At 42.8% G+C, this 24965-nt stretch overlaps 1 protein-coding gene across 1 annotated transcript in view; it reads right to left on the reverse strand.

The window, feature by feature from the left end:
* Positions 1-24965, reverse strand: part of LOC134875301 (electrogenic aspartate/glutamate antiporter SLC25A13, mitochondrial) — a 44855-nt gene that overhangs the window by 11043 nt on the left and 8847 nt on the right. Inside the window, exons 5-13 of the mRNA XM_063899829.1 lie at positions 24349-24488; positions 19399-19545; positions 17198-17336; positions 11578-11671; positions 10419-10503; positions 8034-8118; positions 6698-6856; positions 4647-4699; positions 4242-4322 (exon numbers count right to left, since the gene is read on the reverse strand). Coding sequence (XP_063755899.1) covers positions 4242-4322; positions 4647-4699; positions 6698-6856; positions 8034-8118; positions 10419-10503; positions 11578-11671; positions 17198-17336; positions 19399-19545; positions 24349-24488 — 983 coding nt within the window. The remainder of the gene's footprint in view (positions 1-4241; positions 4323-4646; positions 4700-6697; positions 6857-8033; positions 8119-10418; positions 10504-11577; positions 11672-17197; positions 17337-19398; positions 19546-24348; positions 24489-24965) is intronic.

Consider the following 24965-nt stretch of genomic DNA (forward strand, 5'->3'; position numbering starts at 1 on the left):
CCTGTAACTGTCTTTTTGTTTGAATGTCCTTTTTTAGTTTTTTTCTCTCTTGCTTTGACCTCCCCTCAAACGATCCCTCTCATCTTCTCTTATGTTGTCTCTCTCTTGCTACGGTTGCCAGTGGTTACGGTAGCTACACGCAAAAGGGCGGCACATCCCAATTAGATAGCAATCGGTTACCATGGTGCCATTCCTGGCTTAAATAGGCCTGTTCTGTTTGTTGTTGTTTCACTCCTTTTCTCCCCCCTCCTTCAGTCCGCTATGAATGATGGATTGTGCCTGTCGCCTCGTGCCTTACGGGAAGCCATCAAGCTCCGAATCTGCAACATGGGCAATTTTTTTTCAATTTCCCCTCAGTTTTAAGTGTTGCCATGTATTGCCTACGAGAAGAGAGGGAGGAGGGAGACACACATATCATAATAGTCTCATTGAAGGTGTGTTTTTTAAATAACACACAGTAAAGGCTGTGAATAGCAGGAGGGCTGCCGCTATAAAGCTGCTACATCTCACAGCTAACTCTTTATGAGTTGTTTTATAGAAATAAATTCCTTGATTACGTGCTGCTAATAGTGTGAACATCAAGAGGCTATTGGCTCCAGCCTCGAGCAATGTTGGCTGCTTCAATTGGAAACTAATGAGTCTGGAGATGGAGATGTTGCTTAGTCGTGGAGAGTAAACAACATTGTTCAGAGAGACACGCTGACAATTAGACCTGACAACACGAGAGAAAAAGGAGAGACTTTCTCTGCACTTCACCGTCCCACGTTCCTACTTTACTGTGGAACACAACTCCAAAAGCTTTTGAGCATCCAGGACGATTGGAGGATGAGGAAAATAAACAAAGTGGTCTAATGAGAGAGAAAAAGATGGTGAGAGAGAAACAAGACTGAGGTGTAGCCCAAACAACAGAAGTGAGGGAAGGTCGAGGTGGAGGCAGAGAGGTGGAGGGTTGTGATTATGGAGTGACAGCGTCGGCGGCTCTCTGATGATTCCCAGGTAATTACAAGGCAAGGTGATCCTTAGAAACCTGGGACGTCAGCACCTTATGCACGCATCACAGCTCTTGGCTATGTGTGCGCGGCTGCAGAGAGCATACCAAGAGTTTAGTAAAGTTTGAAGGACTAAAACATTCACACGCTAAAAACTCATTACATTACTCCATAAATAACACTTCATTTGTACTGACCACCCTTACTGCTATATGCGCAGGTCTTCGTGTGTGTATAAGATCCTTTGATAATGTTCATAAAGGTCATAATGCCTGAATAAGAAACTCATTACAAAGACTACCCTCACAATGAACACAAACAGAGTATTACTGTATTTTCACTCTCGGGCTCACCCTGTTCCCTCTCTCAGCAATGACCCAGAAAGTATTTTGTGTAACTTAAGTCCTAAAATGCAGGCCAGTAACTGCCAGATAAGCATGCAGCCAGCTCAGTCAACAGGGCATGCCGTTCTTACCAAATAATCATTAGAAACTGGCAACCCAGCACTGCCGCTTAATGGTGCTGAGCCACAGGTTTAGAGGGACAGAGGAGGGAGAGGGTAGGTGAGAAGAGGACAGGAGTGTGTTTAAAGGGACAGTATGGTTCTGCTCATGTTGGAGCTATATTTTTCTACCCAACGACACCCGCAAAGAATATAGAAATGGAGCATGAATTTACTAATGGACAAGAGGCTCACTCATTGGAGGGTGTAGTTTGGTAGAAAGAAAATAGTTCCTAGGAGAAACTGCTCTCAACAAGGTCTTTGAATAATCTTCAGTAACCGCGTCACGATTCCTGGAAAGAGACATTTCTGTTGAGGTTTTCCAAGTATTTTTTGGGGCGCTCTACACACCACAAGCCAAGAGCCATCTAGTTCTATTATATTTGAGAGAAGGCAAACATCTCTATGTTGATATTTCCAACTTTCTACTCCAAACCAACTACATTGGTAAATAGCACTACTAAAGGAGAGGAAGAATATGTATTTATATTTTGGGTTGAACTAACTCCTTTAGAAGAAATTAAATAAGCAGGACAAAAGGAAAGATCCAGATAAAAGGACGAGGCGAAACCGCTCATTGAGAAAGGAGGAGGATGAAACAAAGTGAGCTTTAGCATTATTTTTCCGCTGTTCTCTCCTGCTTCCTGTCTCTGTCTCTTGCTTTATAGACTGTGGACCTGAGGCTGACACTGTGGTCCAAACCAACACTTTCACAGCTACCAAATGATATAAACAGATTTCATGTGCTGCGGCTGGAGCCTCACTAAAACAGGGTTCAGGAGGGTTCGACATCTATGTGTGTGTGTGTGTGTGTGTGATTGTGTGTGTGTAAGATAAAGTGGCAGGCAGAGTGCAGTGCCAGCACTAACACCGGGGCCTCAGCCAGGATGAAAGGAGCTGTCACGACGGCTCACTGAGGAAAAGAGGAAAAATCCATCCATCCACACTCCTCTCCTCCACATTTATCCTCTCCTCTGCCTATACATCTGTTATTGTTCTGCTTCTGAATCCATATAAGTTTGTATAAAACAGGCTACCACTACTTTTCACACCCAGTGCAGCGCAGAACATTTCTTCAGTAGATTTACTTTCCTGTGGTTGCTACACTTTTTCATTTTTGTCACAAACTAAAATCGTTCACACACACAAAAACTAAATTTACAGCAAATGTACCGTGCTAAAACATTATTTCAATATATTTCTAGAACTCATAAGGTCAATTGAATGTGCCTGAGTGGAGCCAAACCCATAATGACTTGTGTATCCTGAAATACTTTGCTTTAGTGATCAGCATCAAAAGAGGGTTGAGTGAAAGACCTTCTTTCATTTGCTCAGGCTGAAGCTGCCAAACCTTAGAGTGTGTGTGTGTGTGTGTGTGTGTGTGTGTGTGTGTGTGTGTGTGTGTGTGTGTGTGTGTGTGTGTGTGTGTGTGTGTGTGTGTGTGTGTGTGTGTGTGTGTGTGTGTGTTTTGGGGGTAGTCTGTGACAGCTCAGTGATCAAAACCTATGATGGGAGGGGAGCAGGTAACAGACTGGTCGAGGTCTCAGGTAGCAGCCGCTGTCAATCTTCATCTCCTCCGTCTAGGTGTGTGTGTGCAATCGTCTGTGTGTGTGTGTGTGTGTGTGTGTGTGTGTGTGTGTGTGTGTGTGTGTGTGTGTGTGTGTGTGTGTGTGTGTGTGTGTGTGTGTGTGTGTGTGTGCACCTGTATACTCTTCTGTTTGTCATACATGGCACACACCCACGCGAGCATGTACTGTATAAGCATTTGCCCTTTCATGTGTTGATCTCTCTACGTTCCATCAACAAACAGAGACTCCTGGACTCCAAACAGCTCCGTGTCTGTCTGCTCAACTGTCAAAGAGGCGGCACTCAGAAAACCCGTAAACATAGTTAAGAGATGTATGCTGCCTTGGTACTGTATATACTGTCTGTGTACTGTGCCAGATAATATCAGTACAGAGCACTTGAGGAGTCAGGGTGATGAAGAGGGTGAGAGCGAGGCTTCATGTTTGGACTTTTATGGAAAAGAAGGTGAAAGTAATGCTGACTGTATTTGAGAAAATAACTTGCAAATTGTTGCAAATATGCTGAATATTTCAGGCCATATTCACACTGAAATTTGTCTTGTAGAAGTTAAAAGGGGAGATTGGAGTTGTCAGAGACTCTAAGTGAAGAACTGAGTCCCTAACTGTGGCTGTCATTAGACACCCTCACTCAGTTAAGGAACGCTGCACTGCTGTTTTATTCATTCAGAAATCAAATTAAATCCAGACAGTCTGCAGTAAGTCAGGTATGGTTAACTTGGAAATATAAAGAACCTTCTTAATAAGTACTGAGAGCTACCGAATGCTAAAATAATTACGGCTTTTTAACACCTTTTTTTCTATTTCACTGATATATTTTAAAAGTTGATGGGATGAAAGAAATGCCCCTGAATGCAACACTTATTTGCTGATCCGTCATAAATCGTCTCCAGGTTGTTATCACCAAAATCGCTTACAGTGCACTTTGTTCGACATACTTCAAATCAACAGTGGTATGAATGTTATGGAAGCTGAGCTGTTACAACCATGTCTCTTCCTGCAAACACCTGATATGCAAACCTGTATCTCGAAGGCATCCTCATCGCCAGATTGCATTGTGGGATATTTATGGCACCGTAACATCCAGTGTAATAAATACTGTTTTAGAGCACTAAATAATTGGAGTCACGACCAGTTCAACACTTGTAACAAATGATGTTATCTTACACATCCACCAGCCAGGATCTCGGCTGCCAGCGGGACGGTGCCGTCTTTCTGTCGAGTCTTTCCTCGCACAAAGTCATTCACCTAAAAACACGAAGATCAGGCAAGGGATTTTATAAACTGGTATGGTGAAACATGGTGTAAATGTACAGCCAATATACATTGTTTTAAGTAGAAACAAATGAATAAAATCAAGTCGCTCAGTTCGTTATTTGCACTTTTTCATTTCATTTTATCTATCTGTGTGTATGTGTAGTATCTATCACATTATATGAGATTAAAGCAATGAAAGAACCTGATGGATATCTATGTGTGTGTGTGTGTGTGTGTGTGTGTGTGTGTGTGTGTGTGTGTGTGTGTGTGTGTGTGTGTGTGTGTGTGTGTGTGCTTTCTATCGCAGGGACTTACTGTGAGCTTTATGGCTTTCTCGGGCGCCACACCCAGTAGCTGTGGTACGAGACCTATCATTAGAAAACGACGAGATGATTAGAAAAAAAAAAAAAATAGTGCTGTGGTACCCCCACTCACTCACTCGCACACACACACACACACACACACACACACATATACATATGCCACTTCCACACACTCCACATGATGTGTGGCTTCCCGCTGCATGCGTCCGACCCTGCGAGATCCTGCAGACGCTAATGAAATCTATTGATGTGGAGTGTGGGGACATCAGAGTAGCAACAAGAGGGAGAGGAAGAAGGGGGTGAAGAGAGGAGGAAGGGAGAGAAACTGCTTCCCAGAATAGGAAAAAAGGGCAGAGTATAAAACAAACCGACCAAAAGTTTACGCAGACCTCAATTACAACCCAGAGCAGGGTAAAAATAAACAAAATAATCACAACGGAGCACAATGAAACTTGGCCCCCTACCCAGCCCCAAGGCAAGAAGCATGGACACACACACACACACACACACACACACACACACACACACAGTAACAAACACAGTTGATATTCCACAGTAGTTTTTGCCGTGAGGCCACACACACATCATTTGGATCTTGGCACAAAGACCTGATGCCTGGACTTCATAAAACTTCATAAAAAATAAAACGTTTTATAAATGTTTTCCCAAATGCTGACACACTTTCAGCACAGAATAAAGACACACACACACACACGTTGGGACATTTATTTTGGCTAAATCATGCCGATAAAAACATGCTCCCATTTCTCTTGCACTGTTTTGTTAATGAGAGATCCCAGCTTTATGTTACATCAGTATTTGTGCCAGTTTTGCACTGCTGATTCCACATTCACGAGCTGAGCAGACTTATTTTTTTAGGTTTTCAGTAAAGGCGCTTTCAACTTGTATTACATAACTACAGTTCGGCTGTCAGGATCCCCGTCTGGCCATCTATCTGGAGCCAGACCTGTCTGTCTCTGCGTCTGTGAAGCCTTTCCACCCTTAATGGCCTCGGTGTTTCCCACAGATATTCAAGCATTCAAGTTTCCTCTCGGGAGCCCGGTGCTGTCAATCAGAACCATGGGATTAAAAAAAAGAGGTCCTGCCACCATTCCTGGGGACTTTTTTCAATCCAAGCCCAACAATACCGACACAGACACCCTAACCCCGGCTCCTGAAGACAGGACAGGTAGTCATTAGGGATGTCGTGCCCTGGTATGTGCGTACCTAAATGTAGTCGCCTGCATGTCCCTGTGTGTAAGCCTACATACTTGTGTTCAGTGTCTGCGCACAAGTGTGTAAGTCCAGACATGCGACATCACCACATCTTGACACATGCCTAAAGGTATGTGGCCTTGCGTGTGACGTTCTTTGTCCTGCACTGAAAGTCCCCAGCCAGCCGGTAATCACTTCAAAGGAGATAGGTCAGCAGAGAGGTGAACTCATACAGCCTCCTGTCCACCCTACACTTTGATTCTCCCCTCCACATTTATTGTCCCTTCTACTTCTTCTTTCTTCTCTCACATCTCAGCTCTCCTCTTAAAAACCTGTTCTGTGGATTTGACTACCTGTGAGTTGTTTTCTTTCCTGAAAAGCTGCCTGTAAATACACATTTTGAATGGTACCTGAAGGAATTCCGTACCTTCCGTAAAACTATCATTAGAAAATCTATTACTCACCGCGTGTCACCTTGAATTATAATAGGTCTTTATTTTGCATGCCTCAAAGAGGAACATCTCCAAATGTAAAACTCCTTGATCAAATAAAGTAAACAGGAGCCTCATTAACAATAGCAATATCCAAACATCCTTTTACAAACTCCATGTCACTACTTCCTAAATGCATTTCCGCTAAAACCATTGCATTTTATGCGCTCAAGAAGCAGTCAATTGCATGGCTTCCAAGTGGGAACTGATGTATAATAAACCTGGCTTGTTTCAAATGCAGGAAAGATGCTGCACGAAGTCCTTAAAGATGTTTTTAACTGTTCAGTTTGCCATAGCATTAGTATGCCTTGATTTGACCTCACACATGCATACTGACCTCGGTAAAGGCCGAAGAGGCCCTCGTAGCGCACCACCTTCCTGAAGCAGTCGAAGCTGTTCTTGTACATGAGCTCTCCCACCAGGGAGCCGCTGCTCCTCTGGTTCTGCATGCGGGTCTTCACCAGATCGATGGGGTACACTGCTGTGGCCCCCACAGCTACAGAGACATAAAACATGGTTCTTTAGATATTGGTCATGATGGTTTTTTTTAATACATGTATTCACATACTGTAGGTGGTATACTGTTATGATTGCCACTATAGCTTTATCTCCATCTGTATCGACTCTTACATTTTGGTGTTTCGTAAGTGAAGAGTAATAAAAAAATGGATGCTACAGAACAGTTGAGTATGAGTAGAGAGAAGAGAATGTTGTTAGGCTCATATTGTGTTTAATGATAATATCTTCAAGGCTTCTATGAAGAATTACCTTTCTGGCATTGAAAAGCAATTCATGAGAAGTTTGTGCAGATAAAGTTTAGTAAAAATGTAATTCTTGTTAGGGCAAACCATAAAGACAGAAGTAATAGAGTGACTGTGAGCATTACAACAGTATTCAGCTTACTGGCTTACACTGGGGTGGAAATCAAACAAAAAGCAGGTAGCTCTGCTCACAACAATTAGAGATAGGTGAGAAAATATGTCTTTGTAATTCGGGTGTGCTGACCCTTTAAAAAGGAGGAAAAGGCGGAGGAGGAAGGGGAAGTCGGTGGGGTTGGGGTTAAGAAAGACGTGGAAGTGTTTTGATTTCCAGTGTCTTTGGCCCTTCAGACGGACACAAACAAAAAGAACCGACCCAAGGCGACAGACTTAATTAGAGAGAGACCGAGGCAGAAGAAGGGACGGTGGACCAGTACCTCCCTATTAAGCTGTCTCCCTTGGGATAGAGGTAGGAGGAATGAAGGAAGGGAGGGAGGGAGGGAGGAGTAGAAAACAGTGGGGAGTCTGAAGCCAAACACAAGGCCTAGGCACCACCCGTCACCCCCACCCCCACCCTCCCTCTGATCACTCACGCAGGTACAATAGAATCCACACAGGAGGGTTTTCCCAGAGAGGCGAGGGACGGGAGAGAGGATGGTGAAGGGCGGGAAAGAGATAGAGAGAGAGAAAGAAAGAGAGGGAGCACTTCTCTTTAAGCAGGGGAGCAACCGTTGCTCTTGTACGCAAGGGGAAGGGCAATAGAGGGGCCATTGTCCTCTCTCTCTCTCTCTCTCTCACCCTTTTCTTATGAGGACAGCAGAGGGCGAGGGGGGGGGGGGGTGGGTGGGCAGGTAGACACGCAAGCAGGTTGGTGGGGTGAAGGTATGCAGGGAGCCAATGGCGCGTGACTCTTACCCCCTGCCACCGAGCCAAGGGAGAACCTGTAGGCCGACTCTGCCACCTGGGTGAGGATGGGCCGGGAGACGTCACTGCCCAGCTGCTGCTCACACAGTGGGGGAGAAACAAAGGAGACAGAAGACAACAGTGAATTAATAACAGAGAGGCATGTCATTGTTTCATTGATTTCTTTCTACCAATCCAAATACACTACAATACTGTTTCTTATAAGACATTGAACGCCACACATCTAATTCCACCACCCTGCAGGCTCAATTAGAGGCTCTTCAACCAATCAAATTTCACACCTGCTGTAAAGGGTTGGACAGCAAGTCCCAATTTCATGATAGACATTTCAAACAGTATAGAAACAAAGAAAGAGAGGGTAGAAAAGAGAAGAAAGCAGCTTGAATACAAGAGCAAGTCAATGTTTGTAAGGTGTTAGAAAGTGCACAAATAACAAATGGATTATGTGATGCCAGAAAATGGTCAAATAAATGCCATCATGACGTCTTTGTGACTTTTAATAACTCTCAATTTAACAGAGGCAGAAAGCATTAACAAGACAATATCCAAATTGTAGATTTATTTTTGATGACATCAGCTAATTCAACTAATTGTTTGAGGATTACATCAAATTAGTTAGAGTTAGTCTAAATGCATGGTAATGGCTACCATTAATGAAAGTACAATGGGTCTACTCATTACCACTGCAGTAGACGTGTGATGTTTATTATGTTAGAAATATAGAAGATATAAAGCTTCCTTAGTTTTAGGTATCATTTTCTGTCCTCCAGTATAATATACTGTCTAATTTTGTCCCAGAGTTTCTTTTAGAAATATCTTTATAAGAAACTTTACTCACAAAACACATGAGTGATAGTTTATAATGCCTTTTCAAATGCACATCCTCTCTACTCTACTTAAGTTCACATATATGCAGAACTTATCATCGGTTTTTCACTTGACTGTCTCAGAGACTTCCCTATGCCGTGCTGAGAATTGGTCTCGACTATTTTGTAAAGGCGTGTAAAAAAACTGGAATCAGGGTGATCTTGGTCCACCCTTGTTATCATCACCATCATGCAGAGAGCAGAGGAGTGTTAGTAGCCAGCATTAGCCACGCAGTAACATTAGCCACGCTCCCCCTCCACCTGAGGTACCTGTTGCCTTGTCTGCTCTGCCCGGGTCCCGACCCTGGGGAGAGGGGGGGGGGGGGGTGGAGAGTTGTAAGTATGTATGTGTGTGTGAGTGTGTGAGGGGGATGGGAGAACACTAGAACAGGTCCACCTGTCAGACTGGACTCCCACCCCCCTTTACAATTCATTCCCAGAGGTTTCCTCCTGCCAAAATGTATTCTTGAAACACAACCTTCTGCACTTCTCCCGTCCTGCTCAGCTCTGTCTGCAGCAGCAGGAGGAGGACTGCAGAAACAGTGGATGTTTGCGGGAGAGAGAGGGAACAGAGAGAAAAGTCGCACCGACAAACATGTAGAGAAATAAGTTAGAGGGAGAAAGGAGTAGATCAAAAAAAGGAAATGGAGAGAACTACCGAAGGATGAGGGGAGAGAGCTCCAGCTAGCTGGCGGCCAGCCCCTGAGGCCAAACCACAAGGGCCTAAAGTGGCTCATTGTGGTGGGACTGGCGTCTGTGTAGTGCTGGGCCCCTTTGCTTTCTCCCCTTTGGCCCCCGCCTGCTCCAATATGGCCTGGCCAAGCATTCAGTGTAGTGCTGGAACCCAACAGGCAACCAAACTCAGATCAGGAAGGAAAACAGTCAAACTCTGCTCATCTGTCTGGCTGTCCGTACTCCCTCACCACCCACCCTTCCTCCTCTTCATTGCAAATTGCTCTTGTTAGCTGCTGCAAAGTCTCTGCGCATCTATTATTTTGCATTGTAAAGCATTTAAAGGAATCATTAGGATTGAGGATGGACCTTCTGGACTTTTCCTCCATGGATTTCTGAGTTTTTTCTGTTGTTTTTGTAAGACATCAACCACACATGTCAAGGAGAGGTCTAGAAGTGTTTTCTCTCAAAAAAAGTCTCTTTAAGTCTGTTACGGAAAGTTACGTGGACACAGCTTGGACTGAACCTTGTTATGAACTTCTGAAACTAATCATTACTGGCAGGTTTGGGGACAAATGTTCCACTTCTAGCTGACAAAAAGTTTGACTGTGTTAACACGTAAGTCTATAACATCTCACTGAATGAATTGTGTCATTCTGGCATCCAACTGAAGTTGTGGTTCGAGGGATTAATTAGGAGTGAACAGGAGATATCATTAACCTTAATTATAAATCTGCGTGGCGACATCTGGCCCCCGAGAATGTATTGAAACTCAAAAAAAGAGCTGCCCTTGTGGAAGAGGAAACCAAACACATCAACAAGTCTTCATATGCTGTACCTGTCTCTGGACCTCAGCCAAGTTGTAGGGCAGGGCGCCTTCTTCCAGCGGAGCGATCTGCTCAATGTCCACTAAACCAACACGTCTGATGAGGAGAGGGAGAGGAGAGGTTTCAAGTAACTTTCAGATGTTGTAAAAACTCTCAAAGGAATATAATATTTCAGGATACATCACCAAGGCTATGACCTTTGGCAGCACTTACTGTCTGTCTGAAGTTACTCGAACTTTACGGATACTTTGCCGTCATTGAAAACATTGTGGCATTCAAAAATCTACGCCTGTGCTTGGCATGATTGCGCGAGACAACTGATCTATAGGAGCTGACGACTCCCAATTCTTTATCCATCCATCCAAGTATAACAAAGATATTTAACCTTTGGATGTAAAACTACTGCCTTTCTGAGTCTTTCCATTGCATCTCAGAGGCGATCCCAGATTTCCCAGGCTGAGGGAAACCGGGACCGCCAAATCCGCTCCCACCCCTCTCTGTCTGAATATCGGGGCTATTATCTCTCGCATCTCCAATCAAGGGGAGTGGAGAGGGCTATTAAAGTATCCCATTGCCCAGAAATAATAATCAGGTGGTGTCTCAGGCCGGGGTTAGGAATTATGAGTGCGCTGGTTGGGCCGCGAGGCAGACGCAAAGGAAGTGGGGGAATGTGAAACGCATACAGTTGTTGTGTGCCACGGATCATAGGGAATGGATTGCCCTTTTTTTTACTAAAATAAATGGGAGTTTGGATTGGTTTTGGACTGAAAGAGGATTCTCTGGCACTGATGAAGTCATGTCTTTTGATCCTTTGCAGAGGAGTTTGAGAAGGAAGAAAGCGCTTGTCTCTCTGAGGTATCAACCCCGGGGCTAAAGGTGCGCCATGGGGGGAAAGTGCAGGATAGACTTACAACTCCCCCGACTGACTAAGTAAAACATTAAATGACTTAAGTATGAATTCAGTTGTGGGTTCCCATTATCTGAGTAAAACATAGATTAAATGCATAAAGTTGCTTGGCCTTCATGTCCACATTACTAATGATTATTTCCTCAGAGATTGTATTATCCATCCCTAGACTACAAGTTATACCCAAAACACAGATACATTATCAAAATTGAGGTATTAACGCTGTCTTTGTGTGTGTGTGCGTGTGCGCGTGTCTGGCTTACCCTCGGGGATCTGACAGGTCAGCCAGCTGAAAGAGGATGTCGACCTCCATGGGTGTCACCTGACCGAACCTCTGAGCAGCCACAATGAACTCCTCTGCAAAGAAAGAGAACATTTTTCTCAAGATTTTACTAAAAATAAGACCAGCAAACCACAAGATACATATCAACAATTACAGATAACTACTTAAAGAAAGAAGAAAAAACAGGGAATAAGAGTGATATATTAATCAAATACAATTATGTCAATACCAAATCCATTATTTTTCTCGGCCAGTCTGTGTGGAGTTCAAGTTGGCAGCACACTCAGCAGATGTTTCAACAGCCAGGGGGTTTTTTTCTGCTCAGCTACATCCTCTAGCTCAGCCTGGGGGATCCCCAGTTATTCCCAGGCCAGATGGGATATGTATTATTCATCGAGTGTGTTCTGGGTCTGGGGACCTCCACAGCGAGGCACAAAGGGAGCATCAAGATCAGATCCCTGAATAACTTTTAACTGCCTCTTTTCAATGTGGAGATACCGCAAACGCTGAGCTCCTTCTGAATCAGATACAAGCTCAAAGCTCAGGGCCACTGGCACAGCAATATTAAAATCACAGGTGACTCCAAAGCCTAAGTTCCCATCTCACCATTACATTACAAAGGTAAAATATCCTCAAGACTTTGGATCCTTCATAAGGTGCGAATATATAGTTGAAGAGACAAAGATAAACAAAAACGTACGAGGTAAAAATGTGGATTGAAAGTGGATAAGAAGTCTGACTAATGACAGCTTCTGGCAGACAACCACAACACTGACGCATGTGTGAAGGAGAAACGTCATCATTGCAGGCGATCAAATGAAACAGACAGTCACCGCGATTAAAATGACTTATTTCTCTAGTTTGGAAAATAATGTTGGAAACTTTTGATAAAGTTAGTACACAACTCCCAAAAACACACATAATAGACAACTGAATTTGGAAATGTCGCATACTATTCCTCCAACTCAAAGCAGGGACTTGGCCTTTTTCCAGACTTAGATTGTGGAGGTGCCGAAAAGCCTGCTGCACATCTGGCTCCAAACTGCCCCGGTGCATGCTAGGTCATGCCCTCATGGAGCCAAGAGAGCTACCTCACCAGCAGAGAGCAATAAAATTGAGACGTCACAAAAATCAAACAATCAACTCTTTGGCTGAGCTGTGGGATTCAGTTCGTGACAATTAGAAACAAAATAGACAAAGAACAGCCTGAGTTGATCCCAAAACTGAGAGCATGTTTGACCCATTGCACGGAAAGCAGAGACAATACACTTTTTAAAAATAAAGACAGGATATGCTTTGCTCCTCCTTAATATACTGTGACTCCATAATATTAGGGGATTTTAAGCAAATACTATATCTAAATATCTATTTATATATGTATTTGTTTATTTACCATGGCAAAGGAACTTGACATTAATGTTTCCACTTTGGTTGGTTCCTCAATGCTCTTATGTTTATACACTGCCTGGCCAAAAAAAAGGTCACACTCTAATATTCGTTGGACCGCCTTTAGCTTTGATTACGGCACGTATTCGCTGTGGCATCGTTTCCACAAGCTTCTGCAAAGTCACAACATTTATTTCTGTCTTGCATTCATTTTTCGCCAAGATCTTGTATTGATGACGGGAGATTCGGACCACTGCAAAGTCTTCTCCATCACATCCCAAAGATTCTCAATCGGGTTCAGGTCTGGACTCTGTGGGGGCCAGTCCATATGTGAAGATGATGTCTCATGCTCCCTGAACCACTCTTTCACAATTTGAGCCCAATGGATCCTGGCATTGTCCTCTTGGAACATGCCCGTGCCATCAGGGAAGAAAAAATCCATTGATGGAATAACCTGTCATTCAGTATATTCAGGTAGTCAGCTGACCTCATTCTTTGGGCACATAACGTTGTTGAAACCTAGACCAGGCCAACTGCAGCAACCCCAGATCATAGCACTGCTCCCCACAGGCTTCTGACCTTTTTTTTGGCCGGGCAGTGTATGTTCATGACTGCTACAGTAGGTACATGTAAAGCTGCCATTACAGTATGCAATTAATTTAGTACTGAACCGAATGAATCACCTAAACACAATCTGTTTTCACAAAGACTCTGACTGACGTCTCTTTTGTTCCCATCTGATTCATATTTCCATTAAGCGTTCATGATATGGCGGCATAGACTCAAAATCATCAATCGATATTATGTTTCAAACAATGCACCAACATATAATGACAGAGTGGGACACCCATTATGATGGGAAATGTGTCTAATATAATTAAAGAGACATTTATATTTCTGCTGCTGTACCTTTAATTGAATATCATTATTATTGCCATGACAGGCCTTCCCCTATAAACGCAGATACACGGCCAGTTACATAATGAACACTGGATCATGCCCCGCGGTACAAAGCTGCATTTCATTATGTTCTTTTTGCTCCTATCACTAGAGGAAAATGTTCATAAAGGAATTGTTCATCCAACACGTATTGCTTATAGCAGTTTTAGACTTCACTTTTTATACTTTACCTTGTGTGACTTTGTTGGAATTAAATGGCAGAGGTGTCACAGCCTGTTGAATTCATCATAAGAAGAAGAAAATTGAAAGTATGGCAATGCAGAGTTCTTCTGAGGCAGCTTTAGCATGGCGTAACTTAAGACCTGGTGTATTGTCGGTGGAATAAAGAACAGGTTGACTGTAGGCTGGCTTACAGTGGAGGAGTCAGCATTGTTTGACCTGCTTTATTCAAAGAGCAGCAGGCTGGGGTTGTGACAAAGTCGTCCTACACTGGAGCCATTCACCCGCCGAGGCTCAGCTTACCCCTGAGGCATGCTCTCTGTCTCTCACACACACACACACATACACACAAACACACACACATATCCATGGGTATATGCCGGTAATGCTCACGAGCATGTGAGAGAGCATACTTACACAAGAATAAACTCTGTGTCTCTCACACACTCACACACACACACACACACACACACACACACACACACACACACACACACACACACACACACACACACACACACACACACACACACACACACACACACACACACACACACACACACACACACACACACACACACACACACACACACACACACACACACACACACACACACACACACACACACACACACACCTGACCATCCTCTGACCACATTATATGATTACCTGCCTCTGTGAAGTGGTTTATTTCATAGCGTATTAAAAGGAAAAGCAAAGTCCCTCATAACTGTCTCTTCTTCACACAGTTCTTTGATAATTGATATGTAAGCTAAAGATAAACCTGTGCAGCAGCAGACAGATTATAAATAAATGTGCTTTCTTCTCTGCAAACTTGCAATTTTCCAATTGAATGAGGATGAAGAACAAAAAAGGGACGTAAAAATCTATTCGTACATAGCTGCTGAAATGTTCAGACTGACACAGCGCCACGCAACCAACAGCTAGATATCACAGACTTGTTGAACATAAACTACCATCTTATCATGCTTTTGGTGCTTTGTGGTTAATGTTTGCCTAACCAAGTATTATTGCAGTAACAGTTAATTGCTTAGCACATTTTTACATAATGAGAAGTAATTCAAGTAAAAAATTAAAAGGAACAACAATAAACTGCAATAACATTAAACGGTGTCTTAAATTAATACAAATCTACAGCCATGCTATCAAATCTGTGAGGCTGTGCTGAAGCCTCAGCTTAATGCCCACCTTCTCACAATGAGGTTAACAGATATGATGTTAATAATGTTCGCTGTCTAACTTCAAGCATTTTAGCGTGCCAATATTCATTTGTCAGCACCACAGAACGGTTGTGGCTTAAAGGAAGGGAAATAGTTGTGCAGGTATTTACTCATAAACAATGATTGGACACATTGTGATGCAAAGTCATGGGATAACTAAACCTGTTTAAATGAACCATCAGGAAACATGAATGTTTCACTAGATTTCTGAGCAATCCATTCAATAGTTGTTGACTCAAAACCAAAACCAAAACTCAAAATCAACCTGGCTCTAGACAAAAAGTTAGGGAGCGCTTAAGTCAGTAGGCATCCTTCTCAGGGAACACAAAATGTATTTACTGAGCTATTTAAGTGTGGAGTGATTGCTTGCATTGGTTCACTCAATTGTTATGATTTGATTTGGCTCACCTAATCAGTTCTGTCTCCACGCAGTGAAAATGCATTTTCTGCATAATGTGTTAAAATCCCAAACTGTAAACTTCATCAACACACAAATGATTGTGACTTAAAAAAGATGCACAGTCATGGTTTGCGTTGTGGTGTACACTGCTAGCTCAAGGTGTGCACACACACACAGACACACACAATCACTGTAGTGTAGGCGTTGAGCACTGTAATGGCGTCCCCAAGGCAAAACAGTGGCCTGGTTGCACATGCGGAATCAATCAGCATTATTACGCATGTGTGCATGCTTGGCTGTGTTAATGCATCTGAATGCTCGTGTGTATGCGAGAAATGTTTCAAATGGTGTGTTACAAAATACGCACACACACTGGATGCATGCGAGTGTGTGTGTTCAGTATGTGTTTGTCGGCCGAGCACTTGCAGTCCCCAGAGGAGGCCCTAATGACTCGGGGAGTGGAGGGTGGATGGGTGGTGGCTGTGTGGAGGTCTGGCTGGCTACGGGCCACCGCGGGTCGAGCCAAGCCCAGCCTCAGTGTACCCATGGTGGGAACAGCCTGGGGAGCACATGGGCTCCTGGTCTGGGTCGGCTATGGTCCACACCCCTGATAAGGCTCCAGATAGCATCATAAGGCTGCACTAGAGGCCCTGGGCAATGTGGAGAGAGGTCATAATGGACAACCAGAGAAGGAGAGAGGGAGTCAGAAGGACCAGGAAAGGTGGAGAGAGTTGACCGGGCCTCCTGCCAAGGACTGAGGAAAGGAATGAGAGAAAGCAAGTGGGGCAAACAAGTGAGAGAGATAAGGATTTAAAGAGCCTAACCATGGGAGACGATGAAAAATAGAGAAATTGTCTTAAAAAAAAGACAAAGGCTGTTGGATCAATAGATAATAATACCTAATTTTCATCACCTTGTAGTTTTACATCTTTGCACTAGAGTAATTTAAATTATAGAGCAAAGAAAAAGCTTCAAAATTGTTTTAACTATCTAATGTGCACATTGATCCACAGGTTGAGACAACACACCTCATCATCAAAAGTAAGGCAATGAGTTTCTCTTTTCTTTTTTTTGAAAGAATCAAAAATGTCATTATCAACCGAAAAGCATGCCAGGACAAAAAGAGCCGTCCTCAGATCAGTGCCAGGATGTCTAATAGACAAGACAGGCTCCATCAGGGATTGTGGGTATGCAGTACGTGTGCTGGGTCACTTCCAGCATGCCCATTTAAATGCCACCGGGAAGCAAGAAAAACAAAACAAAAACAAGTTTCCACCCTCAGAACACACAGACGTAAATACAATATCTGGAAAAACACATATAAGACTCCCTGAAGTGCAGGACGGGTTCGTGCCACACATTTCCTCTGTGAGTGTGTGTCCTGTATGCTGGGTCTTCTAAAACGCTCCCTGCAATTATTACATTTTGTGTATGAGTTATTCCTCCCTGTGTACCTTTGGTGACTTCCACATCTTTGCGGTGTCCAGCCAGCGTGCTGAAGACCTTTCTGATCAGCTCCATGTTGTTGAGAAGAGAGTTGAAGCCGTTGAAGTAGGAGAAGCTGACCTGGTGGGATGTGCTGCCACCCGCAACCTAAACAAGGGTGGAGACGAGCATTTTAACATGCTATAAATTCTTACCCAAACACCATAACACTGCACTCCAAACAGAATAAATACAAACATTACACGTCAGAAAGAGGAAATCTTGACGAACGCCGGCGGTTAATAATCAACGTTCCTCCTTACCGACGCTCCACAGGGAGAAGTAAACGTGCTTCAACCACTTCTTTTTCCATCACACAACGAACGCTTTGGAAGACTTTAATTAACTTTCTTTATGAGGTGGAGGAAGTGATAAAATAAATTCTTTTTTTTTCAAAAGGTAAAGGATTAAAATAGATGCTGGCCTTTAGAGGACATTCCAGACTACACACACACACACACACACACACACACACACACACACACACACACACACACACACAAACACACACTTTTATGTGAAGCAGCATCTCATCTTTATCAAATCAGGCTCTTTAACTTGTAGAGGAGCAGCTCGAAATGCTGTGCTTTTACAAATGTGATTTTGAGTACATTTCATAAATGTTGCTGCCAGTTTTTGAAACTTAAGCCCGAGTATCAGACGAACCTTGAGGCTTTGCAGCACTTGAGGGGGAGACGTAGAGCTTCCTTTCACTAGATGGCACTGTTTGCTTTACAGACACACTGGGAAGGTTGCTTGCGGCTTACTGAGTTTGAAACCAGGGGGGAAGCTCTGGCTCGGCTGAAACTGCCCTAACAGAGAACACTATCTGTTCATATCCATGAGCCTATAGACATGGATCTTCCCACGATGTACAAGTCTTTTACAGAGGGGCAGAGGAGAACAATTTTTGGGTGAAAGAGTGTGGCGCTTATTTGCCATGTGTGGCGCTTATTTGCCATGTTTGGCGCGTGAATTAAAGGTTGCCGTTTCACTGTTTCTGTTCTGCCATAATACCGCCTTTAATGTGTCTGCAGTGTTTATGGGTTTTTTGATATGTGTGTGAGCGCATGAGTGTGTGTGTGAGAGAGTTTACTAACAGCACACCAAGATGTCTGGTCGGTGAGGTAAACACAGTGGAGAAAATGACAGAGTCTACAAGGTGTTTATGAAATGGGGCAAGACATGGACACAGACGCAAGACTCACACACGTGCAACACAAACACACACAAAGAAAAGACAAGACAGAAGAAGAAAAAAAAAAGACAAACATCTCAGAGTTCAAAACAAATAAGAGTATACGTGCACAGCTGCTCCTGCACACACACACACACACACACAAAGATGATGGACTGCAGTCTCCATCTATCTCTGTCTCTATCTTCCCATTCAGCTGGCCTGCTCGGCTTTGACACCGCCAGAGAGGTTAGACTTAATGACACGTTGGGAGAGAGACAGAGACACGGGGGTGTGAGGGAGAGAAAGAGGGGCGGTTTGAGAGAGAGAAGAAATGAAGGGAGGGAAGAAAAAAAAAGAGAGGACGGATGAGAGGTGACAGAAAAAGGTAAAAGAGGAAGAAGAAGAAACGAGAGATGGACAGCTGGAGGGGAAGAGAAAGCCACAGTGTTTGGTTGAGGGGGTGTGAGAGAAAGAAACGAATGCAGGGAATGGAGGAAAGGACAAGAACGAGGTAGTGAGATGGGGAAAAAAAACAGTCTTGCCTCTTACCCTTTTAAGGAGAATAGAGTAATGTTAGGTCTCTTCCCTTCTTAGCTGGCATAGCAACTAAATCAGTGGCAAACATCGCTTATGAAGTATGTGGAAGCACATGTAAACATTGTGTTTGTGTTTTCGGTTTTACAACAATAACGTTCTGCAGATATAGAAATTGTACTTTTTCACAAAACATGATGAATGTAGAGGTACCAACACAGCTGCAAAGTGAAATGAAAGTATGACAGTCTTGCGGTAATGTATCAATTAAGTGCTGCTCAATACAAAACCCCAAATTTGTACAATATTTTCTTAACTCGTAATGACAAAGTACCATTACTCCCAGGTGTGCTGCAGTGACTGATCTCACTATTTTAAAACAACGCTGGCTTAAGCTCTTGTGGACGACTTTAAAACAAATGGGAGAGAGATCTGCATAGGCAAACAAAAACCCACCGCCACCAGGCATTGCTCCACAAAGGATGTGAGGATGTGCGGTCGGATGGTGACCATGATGTCCCTGAAGTCCAGCGCTGAGATGGAGCCGCTGTGGGCTTGGTCCCGCTGGATGAAGGCCTGCCGCGCATGTTCCAGCTGCATCTCCTGCGGGAGGGAGTGTGGAGAAGAGTGGAGGGAAGTTACATCATAGGCGTTAATTCAGATTATTGGACACATATGTGGGTCATACACCTCTTTAAGATGCCTTCATAAATTAAAAATCCACATAAAACCACTCCATATAAACACGTTTGTATGAAACACAGCGTTTTGCTTTGATGGGCCCCCTGATGCCGTCTCCCCCTCTCAGTTACGGGGGAGCCAGTGTTTGGCCGGGATTCATGCTTGTCTCCTCTACCCACAGCGGCTTGCCTACTGTGAGGTGTCGCTTGGGCTTTTCACACCCTCCCCAAATCCCCATTAAACCCACTTGAGGGAAAATGTACAAACATATATACACACACACACAGGCAAGACAGCTAATCACCCAACTGCTCACTTTATCTATCTTCTTGCACACACACACAAAGGTCCACGGGGACATCAGCAGGCTGCGGTGGGGACACATCCCATAAGGCCTTTGAAATTAGCAGCCATTATCAGTACCTGAAACCACAAGTCTACAGAGAGAGGCTGCAAACAAACCAATGATTCCTCCATCTGACAACAAATAACTTGGTTACAGCTTAAGACCGGGATATCAGAGCAATAGGAATCCAGTCAATGGAAAAAGCTCAAGCCGTAAGCTTAGCAGCAGTGAGCTAAAACTAGTTGCTTTGGCTGTTGACTCACTATGTGTCATAACCTTTATTACAAAAATCAATGAGGCAGAAATATCTAAATGTATTTATGAGATTTCTTTGACACAAACCAATTAAATGTCAGATTTAAGCTTCGTTACTTGTGATGACATCAAACCCAACAGAAACATTAATGCAACAGCTTCCCTCCATTCCCCACATATATGTAGAGCTCATATGAATATGGTAAATGATTGAACTGACAGACAATGACTACATCCACTCCTTTTAGCTTCTCAAAAATGAGGGTGTGTTGCTTCTCTTTTCGTTCTGTAGTAGTCCACGGAATTTGTTTTGGTTTTGGACGAATGGTTGGATAAAGCAAGTCATTTGAATGTCAACATACATGATGAGGAATGGGAATGGCCACTTCACTTTTTCTCTGGTATTTAATTGGCCAAATTATGTACTGAATAATTGTGAAAATAATCAGTGAATCCAGCAGCATGTAGAACAAGACTATGAATATTTCTCTATTGAAAAACTCACCTTCCCACTGAAATGAAAATATGTCAAACTTTAGTATAAATGCAGAAACGTTCAAAGAAAAAAATTAATGACATTTATCAAAGTAAGTCCTGGCAGTTACAATAGGTAAGTTAATAATAATTCAGTTCAGAATAAACTATTTTTATAAATTTGTCCGAGAAGAATGGACAGCCACACACGTCGGACCAAAGTGCTGAAAAGAGGATTACATCTGGAACATGCATGGCATTATTCAATTGTTTTTGAACTCAAAGAAGTGGTATTACCACAACACAAAACCCCATGAGGCTATGAATTATTGTTGTGTTGAATTTGAGTGATATTTCACTGACAGCATAACTGATCGAACTCTAAATTTGCGGCACCCAAGAGAAACGACTGGGGAAGAGTGACATTTACACAAAGCTGAGTGGAGACCGGAGGGGAGTAAGAATAGACATTGCAACAAAAGAGCCAGATTTGCAAAACAGCAAATGTAGCAGCCATGTGTCAGTATCACCTATGAGCACAGCAGGGGCTCAGCAGAGTGTATAAGTAAGTAGAAGGCGAGGAAACGAAGAGAGATTGACACATGTAAACACTCTGGAGATAAATAAGGTGAGGTGTTTTGGTGTCAGCATCCTGAGAGTCGTGACTCACTTCTCCGGTCGGTTGTGAGTAGGTCAAAACACTTTGCTCTGGAATAAACTGGGAGGAGGATTGAGCTGAATATTGAAATTTAAAACAAAATTAAATAAATAAAGTGAAAAAGAAAATGTTCCGCTTGCATGCAAAAATAAGGGTAAGCATTTATCTTTGTTTCCATCTGTAAATGAGAGGGGGAAAAATTAAATCTCGTTTCTCTGGACAAGTCAAAAGTCCGAAAAGCCACACACCAACCACACAGAGCAACAAAACAACTGTGGTCAGGGGATGGAGCAGTTTATAGTTTCAGCCTCTTAAAACCTTAACTTGAGAGTTTCAGGGACATGGTTTTTATTTGGGAAGCAGGAGACATAAAGCCCTGGGCTTAGGACAGCCTCCCAGAGACCGCTGAGGCATTTGCAGTCACTTTAATTGTCCTTGGATGAGAATAAAAACACATGACAGGCCATCTCTGTTTGTTTTCAATGGCTGCGATACTTTCCATCTCAACATCAAGACTTAGATACGAGTGGAGCAGGGTTGTATATCTCTTTTCTAATATGTACTTGTCATCAGCGCAGGGCTCAAGCTATACAAGGAGAAGCACAACTGCCCATTTACATGTGCCAGTGAGTCCTCTAGTGATGTTAAGGGCTGCCACTGATTCTTGCGAGAGTCAAACATATAATTGGGACTTTTAAAATCTGAGCAATGCCAACAATTCCCTTTTTCCTTTTTTTAGTGCTTAGGAAAGAAGTGGGACATGTGGAGTCCCCTCCGTGTAATTCAAGCCCTTTACTTGCCAGGATTTATAATATGGGCTACTATGTGCCACTTCTCTGGACAACGGTAATACCATTGCCAGAGACAACACCACGCTGACAGTGCGAGCTGAGCCTTGGCCGGTGTCCACGCGTGAGACGGGAAAAATGCATGTAATTGGTGAGAATCTCTGGCTTCCATCAAGACAGTAATTGGCCAGAGAGAGCCCTTGTGAGAAATATGCGGCGCAAACGTTTTCCCCGATAATCCCATCTTGTGAGCATCTGGCAGTGGCGTGGTTACAACGGCAGAAAAACACAATAAACACATGCATGTATGGCAGGAAGAGAAAGAAATAAAGGATGGGAACATTCTTATGGGGGGGAAAGCTTGGTGGTAGGGAGTTATAAAAAAAAACCTTGTCAAATATTCAGAATATGGTGTGTGAGAGTGTGTTGGTTTTCACAACTCTACAACTTTCATAGCTGCACAGAGTACTTGTTCTTCCCAGCTGACATTTAAACATCATAACAGCGTCAGGTATGAGTGCAATCACAAAGTATTTTGTAATTGCGCAGGTTTAAATTCTGGTTCAGAAAATGTTGTTGTACTTTTCCTAATTGCCCTGTCATCAATCGCTGGAGTCACTGATAACAATGAGTCAGCCGATACCTGTATCTCACCTGTGCAGCAGTAGTGTAATTGCAGTAAGTTATCACAAGCATATGAGTGTTTAAATGGAATATGTATCAACGCATCAAAATAAAATATTTATGTGTTATATATTTTTCGTTGGAATTTTTGTACACAAATAAAGCAAGTGGTAAAAAATGAATACAATATTTACTGGAAATAACTTTTGAATATAAAGTAGCTTGACATTTTTATTTAATACAGACTTCTTCATTCATTAAGGTATAAATCAAAAGCTACGAGATATTATCTCGTACAGAATGCAGAAAATGTAAATTTCATATTGAGCAACGAGTGCAACTGGCTGCAGGTTTGCTGCTGTGAGGAGCTGCAAACCACTGAGTGACTGGGGGAGGACTGGGGGAGTACTAGGGGAGGACTGGGCACGCTGTCAATGAAAGTGCAGCATCTACTGGCCACAACACCACAGACTTGTATGCACGCATACGCAAACGAAGACAAATCACAAACATGGACATAAACACAGACGCAGAGAGCATGCATGCTCACACTATGGTAAGAAGAGGTTAACATGCAGAACCACACAGACACACACGCATGCACAAACACATATAACAATGTCCCAATATCCTTGTGCTGCTGCCCACTGTGTGTAAGCCATCTGGTCTAAGTTAAATGTAATATAAAAAGCTGCATTCAGATACATGGTGAGTGTGGATGCAAACTTGGCACTGCTCAGGCGCTCTCTCCCCCCCCGCCCACCACCACCTCTCCCTGCTTAGGCCTGATTTAAGTCTAGACATCTTATTGGAAAATGGCTCACACACCACAAATACACTAGGAATATTCCAGCGTTACTATTTATGGAGGTAGAACTGTGTCTCTACCTGCTTAAGAGTAGAAGTAAGGCTAGGTGTACGTCAGTTAATGAAAAACAAATGCCAAAAAGGTCCCAAATATACAACCTCGGTGTTTCATTAATGACTAATCTGGTCAATATGGAGCGCTGTGTTTGAGAGCAGTCAGGAAAAACTGGTGTGTCTGGCCAAGGTTAGATACATATTCAACAATAAAGTTAGATGACATGATTGTAAAAATAATATGGCAAAGTGTACAGACACTTTCATTGGTTGAAACTGATTTTTGAAAGGCTTTCCAGGCCAAATTCCCTCAAATTTAACGACAAAACATGGCACAGTTTGAGGGACAGATCAACCTAAATAACCTTTATATAACATACATTTTAAATATGAGAAAGGCTTTAAAAGGCTTACATAACAACAAGGATTAACATTTCTATTCACGCATAAATTATTTAAATTAAAACTGTTTTAATGACCAATGTTTGTTTCTGTTGGTAAAAATTTTCTAGGGCCTTTTTTTCATTTCAAATTCACACATTTTGGAGGGTCAGCAGGACCTGTTTGAACCATGAGATTTATTGACCATCAGTGATGGTCACTGGAAAGTGTTGATTAGTTTGTTAAAACAGACAGAAGACGCAGATTTCATGTCATCAGGGTGGGTAAAAAAGGTCATGTGAGTGGTGAGGAGAGCAGGTGATCAAGATGAAACCTACCAGGAGAAACTGGGTGAACTCCCCGTAGCTGAGCCTCTTCTCCCTCTCGCTGCCAAAGTGCAGCCGGATGAAGTCACAGTCCCAGTTAAAAGGGATGTGCTGGTGGATGGTGGTCTGGCTGAAGACCTCCTTCACATCCTCTGCAGGTGAGAAAAAGAGACAATATGCTGTTTAATAACAACTGACTGAGGAATTTTTATATGCGAAACCTGTCCAGTTTACATCAAGTGACTTTAAATGTTTTGTCAATCAACAATCCAAATATGTTCAGACAATGTAAAGTTAAGAAAAGCAGGAGACTTCCAGATAATCAAAATAGTTGGCAATTAGGTTTCTGTCTATTAACAAAAGTATAAGTTGTTTATCGTTGCAGCTCTTATATAAGTTACATAATATAGCGCACTGAAGTAGTACCTCAAAATTGTAGTTAAAACAATTACCCAACTTAAAATATTTACATATTTAAATTCTACCACTGATGTCCTGTGTTTATGTATGTAAAGTATAGACAATTTAAACAAAAATATACAAGCAATTAGGCAAAAAACACCCTCATTTTCCTAGAAATAATACAAATTCTTTACAATAAGGCGCACCTCTGTTTAGGTTTTACAAAT

This window comes from Eleginops maclovinus, chromosome 13 (assembly GCF_036324505.1).
Source record: "Eleginops maclovinus isolate JMC-PN-2008 ecotype Puerto Natales chromosome 13, JC_Emac_rtc_rv5, whole genome shotgun sequence".
Taxonomy (NCBI): domain Eukaryota; kingdom Metazoa; phylum Chordata; class Actinopteri; order Perciformes; family Eleginopidae; genus Eleginops; species Eleginops maclovinus.